General features: G+C 48.8%; 1 protein-coding gene across 4 annotated transcripts in view; it reads left to right on the plus strand.

Annotated features, from left to right (window-relative positions):
* The first annotated feature begins 2,823 nt into the window (after positions 1-2,823).
* zw10 (zw10 kinetochore protein) overlaps positions 2,824-20,659 on the plus strand; it is a 62,444-nt gene continuing 44,608 nt past the window's right edge. For all 4 annotated transcript variants that reach the window (XM_033049934.1, XM_033049928.1, XM_033049929.1 and 1 more), the window contains exons 1-2: positions 2,824-3,143; positions 16,543-16,613. In XM_033049934.1, the coding sequence (XP_032905825.1) occupies positions 2,825-3,143; positions 16,543-16,613 (390 nt within the window). In that variant the 5' untranslated portion in view covers position 2,824. The remainder of the gene's footprint in view (positions 3,144-16,542; positions 16,614-20,659) is intronic.

Below are 20,659 nucleotides of genomic sequence, written 5' to 3' on the forward strand. Positions count from 1 at the left end.
ACCGAATTACCAAAGGCAATTAACCGACAAACCCGCACGTCTTTGGAGTGTGGGATGAAACCGGAGCGCCCGGAGAAAACCCACGCAGGTCATGGAGAGAATGTGCAAACTCTGTACAGACAGCACCCGTAGTCAGGATGGAACCCGGGCCTCTGGCACTGTGAGGCAGCAGCTCTACCCGCTGCACCACCGTCCCAACCCATTCTTTGTTATTTTTCTATCCATCATTCCATTTTTTATTCAACACTGGTTCACAAATTGTTCACATTGAGAATGTCAAGCTGAGGGGAAACGTTTCCACACAGAGGGTGTTGGGTGTGTAGAACGAGCTGCCGGAGGGGGTGGTTGAGGCTGAGACTATCACATTTGGACAGGTACATGGATAGGACAGGTATGGAGGGATGTGGGCCAAACACAGGCAGGTGGAACTAGTGTAAATGGGGCATGTTGGCCGGTGGGTAAGATGGGCTGAAGGGCCTGTTTCAGTGACTCAGAGAATGGTGTAGATGGGGTACATTGGCCGGTGTGGGCAAGTTGGGCTGAAGGAAGAGCCTGTTTCCGTGACTCTGGGACTAGTGTAAATGGGGCATGTTGGCCGGTGGGTAAGATGGGCTGAAGGGCCTGTTTCAGTGACTCAGAGAATGGTGTAGATGGGGTACATTGGCCGGTGTGGGCAAGTTGGGCTGAAGGAAGAGCCTGTTTCCGTGACTCTGGGACTAGTGTAGATGGGGGCATGTTGGCCGCTGTGGGCAAGTTATTACCAGTAACCAGTCGGTTAGGGTCAGCTCCAGTTGGCGCCAGCCAGTTGCTACCGGTCTGTGCTGGTCGGTCCCGGTCAGTGCCGGTTGGTCCCGGTTGCCGCCGGTCGGTGCCGGTCTGTTCCGGTTACCACCATCTCTCCCTCCCAACCCCATTCTTCTGCCTTCTCCCCATAACCCCTGAAACCCGCACTAATCAACAATCTGTCAATCTCTGCCTTAAAAATACTCACTGACTGTGACCTCCACAGCCATCTGTGGCAAAGAATCCCACAGATTCACCACCCTCGGACTAAAGAAATTCCTCCTCATCTCCTTCCTAAAGGAACGTCCTTTAATTCTGAGGCTGTGACCTCTGGTCCTAGACTCTTCCACTAATGGAAACATCCTCTCCACATTCACTCTATCCACACCTTTCACTATTCTGTATATTTCAGTAAGGTCCCCCCTCATTCTTCTAAACTCCAGCGAGTACAGGCCCAGTGCCGTTAAACACTCATCATGTTAACCCACTGATTCCTGGGATCATTCTCGTAAATCTCCTAGGATCCTTTTTGTGTTCTAGCTCCTCTCTACTTTCCCTCTCTACTAATGTCCTCGGATATATCCGATCAGGCTCGAGATGTTTCTACCTTCATACACGATAGTACCTACCATTTAATGTTGATACCGCTGGGCTGTGAGCTACCCAAGATCTGACACCCAGAATGAGCTGTGAACATTAGCTGTTTAAGAAAAAACTGCAGATGCTGGAAAAATCGAAGGTAGACAAAAATGCTGGAGAAACTCAGTGGGTGAGGCAGCATCTATGTAGCAAAGGAATAGGTGATGTTTCGGGTCTGCCTCACCCGCTGAGTTTCTCCAGCATTTTTGTCTACCTTTGTAAACGTTAGCTGGTTAAAAACATTATTGATTAAACATGTGCATTAAAAAAAATACCAGAGCTAAAGGAAGCTACAGATTTTTGGTTGTTGAGTAGAGCTACTACTCATGGAAAAAAGTTGTTTTTATGCCTGGCTGTGGAGGCTTTGACAGTCCGGAGTCGCCTTCCAGAGGGAAGTGATTCAAAGAGTTTGTGGCCAGGGTGAGAGGGGTCAGAGATGATCTTGCCCGCTCGCTTCCTGGCCCCTGCAGTGTACAGTTTGTCAATAGAGGGAAGGTTGCAGCCAATAACTTTCTCAGCTGATCGGACGATTCGCTGCAGCCTCCAGATATCGTGCTTGTTGGCTGAGCCAAACCAGACCATGATGGAGAAGGTGAGGACAGACTCTACGATGGCCGTGTAGAACCTATGGCAGACTGTGCTTCCTCAGCTGCCACAGGAAGATAGATGTGTACAGATTAAACGTCTGAGGTTTGGTCAATGGTAAAAATGTTTTGTCACTAAGCACTTCAGCGAGGCAGTTTGTGGTTGTACTGAGACTAGCTCAAGGAGCTTTGCTTGTGTGTGGGGAATATAATGCAACACTACAGAATAATGGATCGTAGACAAAAGTGCTGGAGAAACTCAGCGCGTGGGGCAGCAGATATGGAGCGAAGAAAATAGGCAACGTTTCGGCCCAAAACGTTGCCTATTTCCTTCGCTCCATAGATGCTGCCTCACCCGTTGAGTTTCTCCAGCACTTTTGTCTACCTTGGATTTTCCAGCATCTGCAGTTCCTTCTTAAACAGAATAATGGAGCTGTGGCCTTATGATTTAACCAGTTAATTATCTCCAAGCATCGTCAACAATTGAACAACCCCAACTTGACATCTACAGCTGGAAATTCAATAGAAAAATGTAGGTACAGCAGCAGGCAGTGAAGAAAGCGAATGGCATGTTGGCCTTCATAACAAATTTAACAAACAGTCTGGTCATTTCTTCTTCTCCCTGCTGTTGTGAGGGCTCGTGGCCGGAACGAGCGGACAATCGCTTCTCACGAGCTGTCCTTCGCGCGCTGAAGTTAGGCGCTGAATTTTGGCGGGTTTGACGGACAGCGGTCTCCGCCAATCGGATGGACTGTTCACCCCATGGCCGAACGCCGTGGCCGGAGCGCGGACCAATGGTCAGCGAGGGGGGGCGGGACATGGCGGTGTCTATAAAAGGCGGCGCTGTCCAGGCGGCGTCCGCAGTGTCCGTGGGCGATGGCCGGAGAAGAACCTCGACGCGCGCCCCCACGGCGAGTGGACAGCGGCGCGCTCCCGCCAGGGATCCTTCAAGACACAATCCATCGCCCTGGTCATCCACTGGTCAACGAGGCTTCACCGGCCGGACCGGGTCTGCGTTCCGGACACGACCAAGGGTCAAGGCCAAAGACATCGCCCCTCTCCCCCAATTTAATAAAATATCCCCTCAGGGGTCACTCCCTCCTTCCTTCCCACCCGCCCTGTCCAGAGGAGCGAAGGGTGAGTATGAAGGGGGGTGAGGGCGGGGAGTCTCTTTCTTGTGTCATTCTGCTCCATTGATGGTGTTCACGGTTACACTCACCGGCGCTAAGTCCCCGCAAGTCCAGCTCCGCGCAAACATCTACAGGTCAGGTTGGCTCCGAGTAGATCCAGCGCCACTGGACTGCTCTGCGAGCAGCCTTGAAGACGATGCCGTGGGAGGGAGACCGCGACCGAGATGTGCTTCCAGACCGAGATCTTGTCGGAGATCGGTGAGCTTCAATCTCCTCGGTAAGAAGAAAAAGAGCTGGAGGAACTCAGCGGGTCAGGCACCATCTGTGGAGGGAATGGACAGACGCCGATTTGGATCGTGACCCTTCATTCTAGTCTCCATTTAACAGGTCAGTTTCCGAGACAGCAGGTACCAGAGGTTGATGGTCACCATGGATGGAGTGACACATAGTTGAAGATCCCAAAGGCCAATCTTGCTCCACGTTCTCTGTGACCTTCCACACCTGGCGCTGGAGAAGCTGTTGAGGAACAACTTGGTGGGACTTGTCGCCCTGGATCTCCTCCAGATGGTGTGAAGGGGAAAACATGAAACATCTGCTGACTGATGTCGGCAGCTGTTTGCGAGGAACTTTCCCTCCAAAGACTTGCAGGAAAATGCCACTGGGGCAGATGATGAGTCAGAGCAAGACGAGTTTGACAAATTTCTTAAACATTGTGGATTCTCCTGTGCAACCCCAAGAGGGATTGGATAGCACACAACAAAAGCCTTTCACTGTACCTCAGTACACATGACAATATAAACCAAACTAAACTAAAGTAAACCAGATTAATCTAAACTAAACTAATGTAAACTAAAATAAACTAAACTAAAACAGATAAAATTAACATCAGGAACTCGAGCGCCGTTCATGTAAAACCATCGGATTTGAAGCCACATCTGGGGACCGCACCGGAATTTCTCACTCCGTCCAACAAAGGTCATTTTAAGAGCCACTAGCCACCCTGCCTGCGTTCTCATCTGTATTTGGGATTTCATCATCAACATTTCTCTGGGGAGAATCCACGGAGTTTAAGAAATTTGGCAAACTCGTCTGGCTCTGACTCAACACCATCTGGAGGAGATCTGGGGCCACAAGAAGTTCCACCAAGTTGTTCCTCAACAGCTTCTCTAGCACCAGGTGTGGACGGTCACACAGAACGTGGAGCAAGATTGGCCATTGGGATCTTCAACCATGTGTTATTCCAGTCCATAGTGATCATCAACCTCTGCTATCTGCTGTCGTCCTTAACTGACCTGATGAATGGAGACTAGAATGGAGGCTTGAAGGATGTGGTGTACATGGACTTTCAGAAAGCATTCGATAAGGTCCCACATAGGAGATTAATGGGCAAAATTAGGGCACATGGTATTGGGGGTAGAGTCCTGACATGGATAGAAAATTGGTTGGCAGACAGGAAACAAAGAGTAGGTATTAACGGGTCCCTTTCAGAATGGCAGGCAGTGACAAGTTTTTCCAAGGGGAAGTACAACGGGATCTTGGAGTCCTTGTTCATCAGTCAATGAAAGTAAGCATGCAGGTACAGCAGGCAGTGAAGAAAGCGAATGGCATGTTGGCCTTAATAACAAGAGGAAGTTGTGTATCAGAGCAAATAGGTCCTTCTGCAATTACACAGGGCCTTAGTGAGCCCACACCTGGAGTATTGTGTGCCGTTCCGGTCTCCAAATTTGAGGAAGGACATTCTTGATATTGAGGGAGTGCAGCGTAGGTTTACAAATTTAATTCCTGGGATGGTGGGACTGTCATATGCTGTGAGAATGGAGTGGCTGGGCTTGTATACTCTAGAATTAAAAAAGATGAGAGGGGATCTTTTTGAAACATATACGTTTTTTAAGGGTTTGGACACGTTATACACGGGAAACATATTCCCGATGTTGGGGGAGTCCAGAACCAGGGGCCACAGTCTAAGAATAAGGAATAAGCCATTTAGAACGGAGATGAAGAAACTCTTTTTCACACAGAGAGTTGTGAGTCTGTGGAATTGTCTGCCTCAGAGGGCGGTGGAGGCCGGTTCCCTGGAAACTTTCAAGAATGAGATAAAGATAGCGGAGTCAAGGTGATATGGGGAGAAGGCAGGAAATGGGTACTGATTGTGGATGATCAGCCATGATCACATTGAATGGCGGAGCTGGCTCGACGGGCCGAATAGCCTACTCCTGCACCAATTGCCTATTGAAGCAAGGTTGTGTCCCAGCTCCCATGCTGTTCGGCATCTTCCTATCTGCTCTCTGTCCTTTGTCTTCACGACTGACACAGAAGGGGCGAATCTTCACACTGGAAGCGACAGGAACCTCTTCATTCCAGCAATGCTGAAAGCCAAGACCAAGGTAAGAACTGTGTTTATAAATGTTCAATGGTTCTTTATTTGTCATATTTACCGAGCTAAAGTGAAATTCATTTCTGTATAAACTGTATATACATGTATCACCATTCATAATCACTGACAAATCTTAAATATGAATCTCGGATACGGTACAAGTGTATAACTGTAGTAGATTGAGATAGTGGACAGCGAGGCCAGGTTTGGTGTCATTATTCAAGTCTCTGTTTGTAAATGCAGAGTTTGTGTGTTGGCGGGTTGTGTGTGGGGGAAGGGAGGGAGGGGTGGCAGCGAGCGTTGTGGAGCCAGAGAGGGTGTGTGTGGGTAGGGGGGTGGAGTGTGTGGGCGGATGGTGTGTGTTGGGGAGGGGGTGCAGGGAGAGGGAGGATGGGGGCGGGGGATGTCTGGGGAAGGAGAATGTGGGGGAGGGGCGTGGGTGTGGGAGGTACGTAGGTAAGCTGGCAGGGTGTGTGTGGGGGGAGGGAGGGGGGCAGTGAGCGTTGTGGAGCCGGAGTGGGGGAGGGAGGATGTAGGAGGGGGAAGAAGGGGGTGTAAGGGAGAGGGGGGCGGGAGGGAGTGGGGGGGTGGGGTACGAAGGTAAGCTAGCCAAGAATATAAAGGAGGATAGTAAAAGCTTCTTTAGGTATGTGAAGAGGAAAAAACTAGTTAAGACCAACTATTAACTAGGTCCCTTGAAGACTGAAAAGGGTGAATTTATTATGGGGAACAAGGAAATGGCAGATGTGTTGAACAGGTACTTTGGATCCGTCTTCACTAAGGAAGACACAAATAATCTTCCTGATGTACTAGTGGCCAGAGGATCTGGGGTGATGGAGGAACTGAAGGAAATTCACATTAGGCAGGAAATGGTGTTGGGTAAACTGATGGGACTGAAGACTGATAAATCCCCAGGGCCTGATGGTCAGCATCCCAGGGTACTTAAGGAAGTGGCTCTAGAAATTGTGGACTCATATTGTGATAATTTTCCAATGTTCTATAGATTCAGGATCAGTTCCTGTGGATTGGAGAGCAGCTAATGTTATCCCAATTTTTAAGAAAGACGGGAGAGAGAAAATGGAATTACAGACCAGATAGCCTGACATCGGTGGCGGGGAAGAAGCTGGAGTGAATTATAAAAGATGAAATAGCTGCACATTTGGATAGCAGTACGGGGCCTTTCCCACTGTGATTTTTTCAGCGACTGCGATCGTCAGTGACTGACGTCCATAAAACCGTCAAGTGGTACGACATACACGCTGACGTATGCTGTCCTGCGGGTGATGCCCGGTTAGGGCTAGGATCAGGGTTAGGGACCACAGATGGGCTGTAAAATATTCTCCCTTCAATGCATGGATTTTAAACATTAATATATTAAAATTAATACAATAAAATCAATTGTGCAAATGAAAAGATGTCTGAGTCGTTCAGTTTTATTTACAGATGTATTGGTCCACTTCCAGATCCAATCACCGTCTCTAACTTTTCCCAGGGATGGATTCAGTGAGTGTAGACTGAACTCCCCTCTCCACTCCACCACCCTCTTCCCCCCTCCTACCCCATCCCTCCCTCTCCACTACCAACCCACCTTTCGCCACTCCCCTCTCCCCCTTCTTCCCTTCCCCCTCTTCCTCCCTTCTCCCCACTCCACTCTTCTCCCCCATCTCCACTCATTCCCCTCCCTCACATCCCCTTCTCCCCCTCTCCCTTCCTTCTCCCATTCTCCAATCCCCCCCACCCACTTTCCCCAATGCCTCCCGTTTGTGGACAAAGCCTGCGACCAGCGAATACCCGCACACTATCCCACACACGCTAAAGACAATTTGTACAAACCCGAGCCCTAACCCTAACCCTAACCCTAACACTAACACTAACCATAACCCTGACCCTAACACTATCCCTAACCATAACTCTAACCCTCACCCTAACCCTAACTCTAGGTTGAAAAGCTTGGTATAAGTATAAATTGTCCCTAGCATGTGTGGGATAGTGCGGGGGGGGATCGCTGGTCGGTGCGGACTCGATGGGCCAAAGGGCACTGTATCTCTGAACTAAATGTGATACAGGGGCCCCAGGGGTTGGACTTGAACCCCCAATTTTCTGCCTGCTCATGGGAACTAAACTGTTGGCCACGAGTTGTCCCAGAGGGCAGATCTCTCTTCCAATGGTCTCTCCAAACCCCCAGAGGCAGCGGGCTTTTCAACTGGGTACAGTTGTAAACTGGGTGATTGGATCTGGAAGCGGACCAATACATCTGTGAATAAATCTGAACAACTCACACATCTTTCCATTTGAACAATTGATTTTATTGTATTAATTTTATATATGAATGTTTAAAATCGATGCATTGAAGGAAGAATATTTTACAGCCCATCTGTGGTCCATAACCCTAACCGGGAGTCACCCGCAGGACAGCATACGTCTGCGTGTGACAGGGTGCACGACATGATGAGACACCCAGATGTTGCCCCTGGATTTTGAACATTCCAAAATCCAGGGGCGACAGGGAGACACCGCACGTCACTACATGCGTCACGACCTGACCACGACGCGACAACCTCTTCAGGCTGTCGCCAAAAATGTCTTCCAAGTGGGACTGGCCCTTAACAGGATCGGTCCAAGTCAGCAAGGATTTACAAAGGGGAAATCATGCTTTACTAATCTTCTGGAATTTTTTGAGGATGTAACTAGGAAAATGGACAAGGGAGAGCCAATGGATGTAGTGTACCTGGACTTTCAGAAAGCATTCGATAAGGTCCCACATAGGAGATTAGTGGGCAAAATTAGGGCACATGGTATTGGGGGTGGAGTGCTGACATGGATAGAAAATTGTTGCCAGACAGGAAACAAAGAGAAGGGATTAACGGATCCCTTTCAGAATGACAGGCAGTGACGTGGGGTGTGTTTGGGGGAGGGTGGGTGAGGGGGAGTGGGCGGGGTAGTGGGTGTGTGTGATACAGGGGCCCCAGGGGTTGGAATCGAACTCCCAATTTTCTGCCTGCTCATGGGAACTAAACTGTTGGCCACGAGTTGTCCCAGAGGGCAGATCTCTTTTCCAATAGTCTCTCCAAACCCCCAGAGGCCGCGGGCTTTTACATAGAAAATAGGTGCAGGAGTAGGCCATTCGGCCCTTCGAGCCTGCACCGCCATTCAATATGATCATGGCTGATCATCCAACTCCTGTATCCTGTACCTGCCTTCTCTCCATAACCCCTGATCCCTTTAGCCACAAGGGCCACATCTAACTCCCTCTTAAATATAGCCAATGAACTGGCCTCAACTACCTTCTGTGGCAGAGAGTTCCAGAGATTCACCACTCCCTGTGTGAAAAATGTTTTTCTCATCTCGGTCCTAAAGGATTTCCCCTTTATCCTTAAAATCCTTTTCAACTGGGTACAATTGTAAACTGGGTGATTATATCTGGAAGCGGACCAATACACCTGTGAATAACTCTGAACGACTCAGACATCTTTTTATTTGCACAATTGATTTTATTGTATTAATTTTATATATGAATGTTTAAAATCGATGCATTGAAGGAAGAATATTTTACAGCCCATCTGTGGTCCCTTCCCTAACCTGGATTTTGAACATTCCAAAATCCAGGGGCGACAGGGAGGCACCGCACATCATGACATGCGTCACGGCCTGACCACGACGCGCCAACCTCTTCAGGCTGTCGCCAAAAATGTCTCCCAAGTGGGACTGGCCCTTAACAGGATCAGTCCGAGTCAGCATGGATTTACAAAGGGGAAATCATGCTTAACTAATCTTTTGGAAAATGGACAAGGGAGAGCCAGTGGATGTAGTGTACCTGGACTTTCAGAAAGCATTCGATAAGGACCTGGACAGGTTGAGGTGACCTGGACATGTTGAGTGAGTTGGCAGATGCATGGCAGATGCAGTATAATATAGATAAATGTGAGGTTATCCACTTTGGCGGCAAAAACAAGGGGGCAGATTATTATCTCAATGGGGTTAGGTTAAGTAAGGGGGAGGTGCAGCAAGACCTGGGCGTCCTTGTACACCGGTCATTGAAAGTTGGCTTACAGGTACAGCAGGCAGTGAAGAAAGCTAATGGAATGTTGGCCTTCATAACAAGAGGATTTCAGTATAGGTTCTTCTGCAGTAGTATAGGGCTCTGGTGAGACCACATCTGGAGTATTGTGTACAGTTTTGGTCTCCTAATTTGAGGAAGGTCATCCTTGTGATTGAGGCAGTGCAGCGTAGGTTCACGAGATTGATCCCTAGGATGGCGGGACTGTCATATGAGGAAAGATTGAAAATACTAGGCTTGTATTCACTGGAGTTTAGAATGATGAGGGGGAATCTTATAGAAACATATAAAATTTATAAAAGGACTGGACAAGCTAGATGCAGGAAAAATGTTCCCAATGTTGGGCGAGTCCAGAACCAGGGGCCACAGTCTTAAAATAAAGGGGAGGTCATTTAAGACTGAGGTGAGAAAAAACTTTTTCACCCAGAGAGTTGTGAATTTATGGAATTCCCGGCCACAGAGGGCAGTGGAGGCCAAGTCACTTGATGGATTTAAGAAAGAATTAGCTCTAGGGGCTAGTGGAGTCAAGGGATATGGGGAGAAGGCAGGCACGGGTTATTGATAGGATATGATCAGCCATGATCACAATAAATGGCGGTGCTGGCTCGAAGGGCCGAACGGCCTCCTCCTATTTTCTGTCCCACATAGGAGATTAGTGGGCAAAATTATGGCATGGTATTGGAGGTAGAGTGCTGACATGGATAGAAAATTGTCTGGCTGAAAGGAAACAAAGAGTAGGGATTAACGGGCCCCTTTCAGAATGGCAGGCAGTGACTAGTAGGGATTGGTGCTGGGACCGCAGCTATTTACAATATATATTAATGATTTAGGTGAAGGGATTACAAGTAACATTAACAAATTTGCAGATGACAGAAAGCTGGGTGGCAGTGTGAACTGTGAGGAGGATGCTATGAGAATGCAGGGTGATTTGTACAGGTTGGGTGAGTGGGCAGATGCATGGCAGATGCAGTTAATGTGGATAAATGTGAGGTTATCCACTTTGGGAGCAAAAACAGGAAGGCAGATTATTATCTAATTGGTGTCAAGTTGGGAAAAGGGGAAGTACAACGAGATCTGAGGTGTCCTTGTTCATCAGTCAATGAAAGTAAGCATGCAGGTACAGCTGGCAGTGAAGAAAGCGAATGGCATGTTGGCCTTCATAACAAGAGGCATTGTGTATCGGAACAAAGGGGTCCTAGTGAGACCACACCTGGAGTATTGTGTGCAGTTCTGGTCTCCAAATTTGAGGAAGGACATTCTTGCTATTGAGGGAGTGCAGCGTAGGTTCACAAGGTTAATTCGTGAGATGCCGGGACTGTCATATGTTGAGTGAATGGAGCGACTGGGCTTGTATACACTAGAATTTAGAAAGATGAGAGGGGATCTTATTGAAATATATAAGAGTATTGAGGGTTTGGACACGCTAGAGGCAGGAAACATGTTCCTGATGTTGGGGATGTCCAGAACCAGGGACACAGTTTAAGAATAAGGGGTAAGCCATTTAGAACGGAGATAGGGAAACACCTTTTCACACCGAGAGTTGTGAGTCTGTGGAATTCTCTGCCTCAGAGGGCGGTGGAGGCCGGTTCTCTGGATACTTTCAAGAGAGAGCTAGATAGGGCTCTTAAAGATAAAGGAGTCAAGGGGATATTGGGAGGAATAGGGCAGGAAAGGGGCAGGAAAGGGGTACTGATTGTGGATGATCAGCCATGATCGCATTGAATGGTGGTGCTGGCTCGGAGGGCCGAATGGCCTACTCTTGCACCAATTGCCTATTGAAGCAAGGTTGTGTCCCAGCTCCCATGCTGTTCGGCATCTTCCTATCTGCCCTCTGTCCTTTGTCTTCACGACTGACACAGAAGGAGCGAATCTTCACACTGTGTGGGGGAGGGGGGTGTGTGTGGGGGAGGGAGGATGTGGGAGGGGGGGTGCGAGGGGGGTGTGTGTGGGGGAGGGGGGGTGGGCGGGAGGGAGTACGGGGGTACATAGGAAGTGGGAGGAGGGAGAAGGGTGCTGTGGGGGAGGGGGTGTGAGTTGGGGGGGGGTACGAAGGTAAGCTAGCAAAAAATTTAAGGGAAGATAGTAAAAGCTTCTTTATGTATTTGAAGAGGAAACATATAGTTAAGACCACAGTTGTACCCTGGAAGACTGAAAATGGTGTTGGCGGGCTGTGTGTGAGAGGGAGAGAGGGGAGGGAGTGCAGGAAACATTGTTTAGCTGGAGGGGGGGGGGGGCTGTGTATGGGGGGGAGATGGCTTTGTGAGTGGGGGTGTGTGTGAGGGAGGAGGGCGTGTGTGGGGGAGGGGGGGAGTGGTGCGGGGTGTGTGGGGGGGGGTGTGTGGGTGGGGGGGTGGGGGGGGGGTGTGTGGGGGGGGGGGTGGTTGGGGGGGGTGGTTGGTGTGGGGGTTGTGTGAGGGAGGAGGGTGGGGGGGGTGGGGTGGTTTGTGTGTGGGGGGTGTGGGGGGGGTGGGGTGTGGGGGGGGGGGTGTGTGTTTGGGGCGTGGTGTGGGGAGGGATGTGGTGGGGGGGGGGGTGTGTGCGGTGGGGGTGTGTGGTGGGGGGGTGTGTGGGGGGGGTGTGAGGGTGTGGGGTGTAGGGGGTGTATGGTGCGGGGGTGTGTGGGGGGAGTTGTGTGTGGTGGGGGGGGGTGTGTGGTGGGGGGTGGGGAGGGATGTGTGGTGGGGGGGTGGGTGAGGGAGGGATTTGTGGTGGGGGTGTATGAAGGTAAGCTCGCCAAAAATATATAGTAAAAGCTTCTTTAGGTATGCGAAGAGGAAAAAAATAGTTAAGACCAAAGTTGTACCCTTGAAGACTGAAAGGGTGAATTTATTATGGGGAACAAGGAAATGTCAGATGAGTTGAACAGGTATTTTGGATCCGTCTTCACTAAGGAGGACACAAACAATCTTCCTGATGTACTAGTGGCCAGAGGATCTGGGGTGACTGAGGAACTGAATGAAATCCACATTAGGCAGGAAATGGTGTTGGGTAAACTGATGTGACTGAGGATTGGAGGGTAGCTAATGTTATCCCACATTTAAGAAAGACGGGAGAGAGAAAACGGAATTATAGACCAGTTAGCCTGACATCGGTGGTGGGGAAGATGCTGGAGTCAATTATAAAAGATGAAATAGCGGCACATTTGGATAGCAGTACAGGGCCCGTCCCACTTTGCAATTTTTTCGGCGACTGTGAGCCCGTAAAACCGTAAAAACATTAAATATTAAAATTAATACAATAAAATCAATTGTACAAATGAAAAGATGTCTGTCGTTCAGTTTTATTTACAGATGTATTGGTCCGCTTCCAGATCCAATCACCGCCTCTAACTTTTCACAGGGATGGATTCAGTGAGTGTAGACTGAACTTCCCTCTCCCCTCCACCCCCCTCTTACCCTCCCCCCCCCCCGCTCCATCCCTCCTTCCCCACTACCCTTGTCCCCTCCCCTCCCCTCTCCCTCCTACCCTTCCACCCTCTTCCTCCCTTCACCCCGCTCCATTCTTCTCCCCTTCTTCACACCCCGCCCTCCCCTCACACCCCCTTCTCACTCTCTCCCTCCCTTCTCCCATTCTCCAATCCCCCCGCCCCCCCACTTTCCCCGATGCCCCCCATTTGTGGACCCTGCCTGCGACCAGCAAATACCTGCACACTATCCCACACACACTAAGGACAGTTTATACAAACCCGAGCACTAACACTAACACTAACACTAACACTAACACTAACACTAACACTAACACTAACACTAACACTAACACTAACCCTAACACTAACACTAACCCTAACCTTAACTCTAACACTAACACTAACACTAACACTAACCCTAACACTAACCCTAACCTTAACTCTAACCCTAACTCTAGGTTGACAGGCTTGGTATATATGTAAATTGTCCCTAGCATGTGTGGGATAGTGTGGGGGGATCGCTGGTCGGTGCGGACTCGGTGGGCCGAAGGGCACTGTATCTCTGAACTAAATGTGATAGAGGGGCCCCAGGGGTTGGACTCGAACCCCCAATTTTCTGCCTGCTCATGGGAACTAAACTGTTGGCCACGAGTTGTCCCAGAGGGCAGATTTCTTTACCAATAGTCTCTCCAAACCCCCAGAGGCAGCGGGCTTTTACATAGAAACATAGAAAATAGGTGCAGGAGTAGGCCATTCGGCCCTTCGAGCCTGCACCGCCATTCAATATGATCATGGCTGATCATCCAACTCCTGTATCCTGTACCTGCCTTCTCTCCATAACCCCTGATCCCTTTAGCCACAAGGGCCACATCTAACTCCCTCTTAAATATAGCCAATGAACTGGCCTCAACTACCTTCTGTGGCAGAGAGTTCCAGAGATTCACCACTCCCTGTATGAAAAATGTTTTTCTCATCTCGGTCCTAAAGGATTTCCCCTTTATCCTTAAAATCCTTTTCAACTGGGTACAATTGTAAACTGGGTGATTATATCTGGAAGCGGACCAATACACCTGTGAATAAATCTGAACGACTCAGACATCTTTTTATTTGCACAATTGATTTTATTGTATTAATTTTATATATGAATGTTTAAAATCGATGCATTGAAGGAAGAATATTTTACAGCCCATCTGTGGTCCCTTCCCTAACCTGGATTTTGAACATTCCAAAATCCAGGGGCGACAGGGAGGCACCGCACGACACGACATGCGGCACGGCCTGACCACGACGCGCCAACCTCTTCAGGCTGTTGCCAAAAATGTCTCCCAAGTGGGACTGGCCCTTAACAGGATCGGTCCGAGTCAGCATGGATTTACAAAGGGGAAATCATGCTTAACTAATCTTCTGGAAAATGGACAAGGGAGAGCCAGTGGATGTAGTGTACCTGGACTTTCAGAAAGCATTCGATAAGGACCTGGACAGGTTGAGGTGACCTGGACATGTTGAGTGAGTTGGCAGATGCATGGCAGATGAAGTATAATATAGATAAATGTGAGGTTATCCACTTTGGCGGCTAAAGCAAGGGGGCAGATTATTATCTCAATGGGGTTAGGTTAAGTAAGGGGGAGGTGCAGCAAGACCTGGGCGTCCTTGTATGCCGGTCATTGAAAGTTGGCTTACAGGTACAGCAGGCAGTGAAGAAAGCTAATGGAATGTTGGCCTTCATAACAAGAGGATTTCAGTATAGGAGTAAAGAGGTTCTTCTGCAGTTGTATAGGGCTCTGGTGAGACCACACCTGGAGTACTGTGTGCAGTTTTGGTCTCCTAATTTGAGGAAGGTCATCCTTGTGATTGAGGCAGTGCAGCGTAGGTTCACGAGATTGATCCCTGGGATGGCGGGACTGTCATATGAGGAAAGATTGAAAAGACTAGGCTTGTATTCACTGGAGTTTAGAAGGATGAGGGGGAATCTTATAGAAACATATAAAATTATAAAAGGACTGGTCAAGCTAGATGCAGGAAAAATGTTCCCAATGTTGGGCGAGTCCAGAACCAGGGGCCACAGTCTTAAAATAAAGCGGAGGTCATTTAAGACTGAGGTGAGAAAAAACTTTTTCACCCAGAGAGTTGTGAATTTATGGAATTCCCTGCCACAGAGGGCAGTGGAGGCCAAGTCACTTGATGGATTTAAGAAAGAGTTAGATAGAGCTCTTGGGGCTAGTGGAGTCAAGGGATATGGGGAGAAGGCAGGCATGGGTTATTGATAGGATATGATCAGCCATGATCACAATGAATGGCGTTGCTGGCTCGAAGGGCCGAACGGCCGCCTCCTATTTTCTATGTCCCACATAGGAGATTAGTGGGAAAATTATGGCATGGTATTGGAGGTAGAGTGCTGACATGGATAGAAAATTGTCTGGCTGAAAGGAAACAAAGAGTAGGGATTAACGGGCCCCTTTCAGAATGGCAGGCAGTGACTAGTGGAGATTGGTGCTGGGACTGCAGCTATTTACAATATATATTAATGATTTAGGTGAAGGGATTACAAGTAACATTAACAAATTTGCAGATGACAGAAAGCTGGGTGGCAGTGTGAACTGTGAGGAGGATGCTATGAGAATGCAAGGTGATTTGTACAGGTTGGGGGAGTGGGCAGATGAGTGGCAGATGCAGTTTAATGTGGATAAATGTGAGGTTATCCACTTTGGGAGCAAAGACAGGAAGGCAGATTATTATGTAAATGGTGTCAAATTGGGAAAAGGGGAAGTACAACGGGATCTGAGGGGTCCTTGTTCATCAGTCAATGAAAGTAAGCATGCAGGTACAGCTGGCAGTGAAGAAAGCGAATGGCATGTTGGCCTTCATAACAAGAGGCATTGTGTATCTGAGCAAAGGGGTCCTTCTGCAGTTGTACAAGGCCCTAGTGAGACCACACCTGGAGTATTGTGTGCAGTTCTGGTCTCCAAATTTGAGGAAGGACATTCTTGCTATTGAGGGAGTGCAGCGTAGGTTCACAAGGTTAATTCGTGAGATGCCGGGACTGTCATATGTTGAGTGAATGGAGCGACTGGGCTTGTATACACTAGAATTTAGAAAGATGAGAAGGCATCTTATTGAAATATATAAGAGTATTGAGGGTTTGGACACGCTAGAGGCAGGAAACATGTTTCCGATGTTGGGGATGTCCAGAACCAGGGGCACAGTTTAAGAATAAGGGGTAAGCCATTTAGAACGGAGATAGGAAACACTTTTTCACACCGAGAGTTGTGAGTCTGTGGAATTCTCTGCCTCAGAGGGCGGTGGAGGCTGGTTCTCTGGATACTTTCAAGAGAGAGCTAGATAGGGCTCTTAAAGATAGAGGATTCAAAGAGGATATTGGGAGAAGGCAGGAAAGGGGTACTGATTGTGGATGATCAGCCATGATCGCATTGAATGGTGGTGCCGGCTCGGAGGGCAGAATGGCCTACTCCTGCACCAATTGCCTATTGAAGCAAGGTTGTGTCCCAGCTCCCATGCTGTTCGGCATCTTCCTATCTGCTCTCTGTCCTTTGTCTTCACGACTGACACAGAAGGAGCGAATCTTCACACTGGAAGCGACAGGAACCTCTTCATTCCAGCAACGCTGAAAGCCAAGACCAAGGTAAGAACTGTGTTTATAAATGTTCAATGGTTCTGTATTGGTCATATTTACCGAGCTAAAGTGAAATTCATTTCTGTATAAACTTTAATACATGTATCACCATTCATAATCACTGACAAATCTTAAATATGAATCTCGGATACGGTACAAGTGTATAACTGTAGTAGATTGAGATAGTGGACAGCGAGGCCAGGTTTGGTGCCATTATTCAAATCTCAGTTTGTAAATGCAGAGTTCTTGTGTTGTGTTGGCGGAGTGTGTGTGGGGGGGAGGGGGTGTGTGTGGGGGAGGGGGTGTGGTGTGGGGCAGGGGAGGGGCTGTGAGGGAGGGGTGTGATGTGTGGGGTAGGAGGTGTGTGGTGAGGGTTGTGTGGGGGAGGCGTGTGTGGTGGGGGGATGTGTGTGGGGGAGGGGGTGTGTGGGGGGGGGGGAAGAGAATGTAGGTGGGGGTGTACGAAGGTAAGCTAGCCAAAATTTAAAGGAGGATAGTAAAAGCTTCTTTAGGTATATGAAGAGGAAAAAAATAGTTAAGACCAAAGTTGTACCCTTGAAGACTGAAAAGGGTGAATTTATTATGGGGAACAAGGAAATGTCAGATGAGTTGAACAGGTATTTTGGATCCGTCTTAACTAAGGAGGACATAAACAATCTTCCTGATGTACTAGTGGCCAGAGGATCTGGGGTGACTGAGGAACTGATGAAATCCACATTAGGCAGGAAATGGTGTTGGGTAAACTGATGTGACTGAGGATTGGAGGGTAGCTAATGTTATCCCACATTTAAGAAAGACGGGAGAGAGAAAACGGAATTATAGACCAGTTAGCCTGATATCGGTGGTGGGGAAGATGCTGGAGTCAATTATAAAAGAAGAAATAGCGGCACATTTGGATAGCAGTATAGGGCCTGTCCCACTTTGCGATATTTTCGGCGACTGTGAGCATCAATGACTGACGCCCTTTGTACGACATACACGCTGACGTATGCTGTCCTGCGGGTGATGCCCGGTTAGGGTTAGGGTTAAGGTTAGGGTTGACAGTTGGGCTGTAAAATATCCTTCAATACATGGATTTTAAACATTAAATATTAAAATTAATACAATAAAATCAATTATGCAAATGAAAAGATGTCTGAGTCGTTCAGTTTAATTTACAGATGTATTGGTCCGCTTCCAGATCCAATCACCATCTCTAACCTTTCACATGGATGGATTCAGTGAGTAGACTGAACTTCCCTCTCCCCTCCACCCTCCTCTTCCCCCCTGCTGCCCCATCCCTCCTTCTCCACTACCCTTCTCCCCTCTCCCCCTTCTTCCCTTCCCCCCTCTTCCTCCCTTCTCCCCGCTCCATTCTTCTCTCCTTCTTCACTCCCCCCCACCCCTCACATCCCCTTCTCCCCCTCTCCCTTCTCCCATTCTCCAATCCCCCCCCCCATTTTCCCCGATGCCCCCCATTTGTGGACCCAGCCTGCGACCAGCAAATACCTGCACACTATCCCACACACACTAGGGACAGTTTATACAAACCCGAGCCCTAACCCTAACCCTAACCCTAACACTAACACTAACCCTACACTGTCCCTAACCATAACTCTAACCCTCACCCTAACCCTAACTCTAGGTTGACAGGCTTGGTATAAGTATAAATTGTCCCTAGGGTGTGTGGGATAGTGTGCGGGGGATCGCTGGTCGGTGCGGACTCGGTGGGCCAAAGGGCACTGTATCTCTGAACTAAATGTGATACAGGGGCCCCAGGGGTTGGACTCGAACCCCCAATGTTCTGCCTGCCCATGGGAACTAAACTGTTGGCCACGAGTTGTCCCAGAGGGCAGATCTCTTTTCCAATGGTCTCTCCAAACCCCCAGAGGCAGTGGGCTTTTCAACTGGGTACCGTTGTAAACTGGGTGATTGGATCTGGAAGCGGACCAATACATCTGTGAATAAATCTGAACAACTCACACATCTCTTTATTTGCACAATTAATTTTATTGTATTAATTTTATATATGAATGTTTAAAATCGATGCATTGAAGGAAGAATATTTTACAGCCCATCTGTGGTCCCTGACACTAACCCTAACCGGGGGTCACCCGCAGGACAGCATACGTCAGCATGTGACAGGGTGCACGACATGATGAGACACCCAGATGTTGCCCCTGGATTTTGAACATTCCAAAATCCAGGGGCGACAGGGAGACACCGCACGTCACTACATGCGTCACGACCTGACCACGACGCTACAACCTCTTCAGGCTGTCGCCAAAAATGTCTCCCAAGTGGGACTGGCCCTTAACAGGATCGGTCCGAGTCAGCAAGGATTTACAAAGGGGAAATCATGCTTTACTAATCTTCTGGAATTTTTTGAGGATGTAACTAGGAAAATGGACAAGGGAGAGCCAATGAATGTAGTGTACCTGGACTTTCAGAAAGCATTCGATAAGGTCCCACATAGGAGATTAGTGGGCAAAATTAGGGCACATGGTATTGGGGGTAGAGTGCCGACATGGATAGAAAATTGGTTGCCAGACAGGAAACAAAGAGTAGGAATTAACGGGTCCCTTTCAGAATGGCAGTCAGTGACTAGTGGGGTACTGCAAGGCTCAGTGCTGGGACCGCAGCTATTTACAATATATATTAATGATTTAGGTGAAGGGATTACAAGTAACATTAGCAAATTTGCAGTTGACACAAAGCTGGGTGGCAGTGTGAACTGTGAGGAGGATGTAAGTGCAGAGTTCTTGTGTTGTGTTGGCTGGGGTTGTGTAGGGGAGGGTGTGTGTGGGGGAGGGTGTGTGTAGGGGAGGAGTGTGTGGGGGAGGGGGTGTGTGGGGGAGGGGGTATGTGTGGGCGGGGGTATGTGTGGGAGGGTGTGTGTAGGGGAGGAGTGTGTGTGTGGAGGGGAGGGAGGGGGGGGCAACGAGCTTTGTTGGGAAGGAGCTGGGGTTGTGGGCAGTGGTGGAGGTGGGGTTTGAGGTGGTGGGTGGGAGGGAGTGTTGTGGCGTGCAATGTGTTGTAGGGGAGGCGGGTTGAGGTGGTGCGGTGGGGGCTGGGAGGATATAGAAGGAGGGGGTGTATTTGGGGGCGGGGAAGGGAGCATAGGCGGAGGGTGTGGGGGTGAGGGATATGTGTGTGGGGGGGAGGAGTGGGGTGGGGTGAGAGGGGTGGTGTGGGGAGGGGGTGTGTGTGTGTGGGCGAGAGGGGGTGGTGTGTGGGGAGGGGGGTTGTGGGTGTGTGGGGGAGGGGGGGTGTGTGGGGGAGGGGGTGTGTGTGGGGCGGAGGGGGTTGGTTTGGGGGAGGGGGTGTATTTCCTGCTGTAGATTAGCAAGCCTGTAATAGCAACAACACAAAAATGCATTAATTTACATTTTAGTAAATGTATACTCAGGATACTACTGTAAACATGTCTGTAATGCAACAAAGACTCAGTCCATAGTTCCTCATAGTTCATAGATGTGGTTTCTGTCGGGCAGTGTTCAAAAGCCTGATGGTTGCTGGGAAGAAGCTGTTCCTGTACGTGGAAGTCACGTTTTTTGGGATTCTGAACAAAATAATGGGAGCGTAGTGCAATGACACACAGACAACTAATAAAATAAAAATCCAAGAAATTATAAATCTGTGCAGTCTTTGCAGGATCACTCTGGCAAAGGCCTTTCCTGTAACACTCAGAAGTGAGATGTCCCTGTAGTTGGTGCACTCCCTTGTTCTTATACAGTGTGACGATGTTGGTGTTACGTGTGTGTTACGCAGAAACTGCTCAGTCCGTCACAGGTGATGATCTCTTCACCATCAAAGGGATCTACAGGAGATGCTACCTGCAAAAGGCAGCTAATATCAAAGACCCACAACGCCCTACCAGTGTGAAAAGCCAACAAAAGCAGGGAAATTGACCTCCATGTTTAAGAGCAGCTTCTTCCCAGCAATTACAAGCCTCTCGAACACTGCACAACATGAACCACAACGATGAGATATTATGGACTGCGTCATTTGCTGCCCGACAGATGTTTTTTATACTAGCATTTAACTCGCTGACCTGAGGCACAATGCGGTTTCCA

This window comes from Amblyraja radiata, chromosome 33 (assembly GCF_010909765.2).
Source record: "Amblyraja radiata isolate CabotCenter1 chromosome 33, sAmbRad1.1.pri, whole genome shotgun sequence".
Taxonomy (NCBI): domain Eukaryota; kingdom Metazoa; phylum Chordata; class Chondrichthyes; order Rajiformes; family Rajidae; genus Amblyraja; species Amblyraja radiata.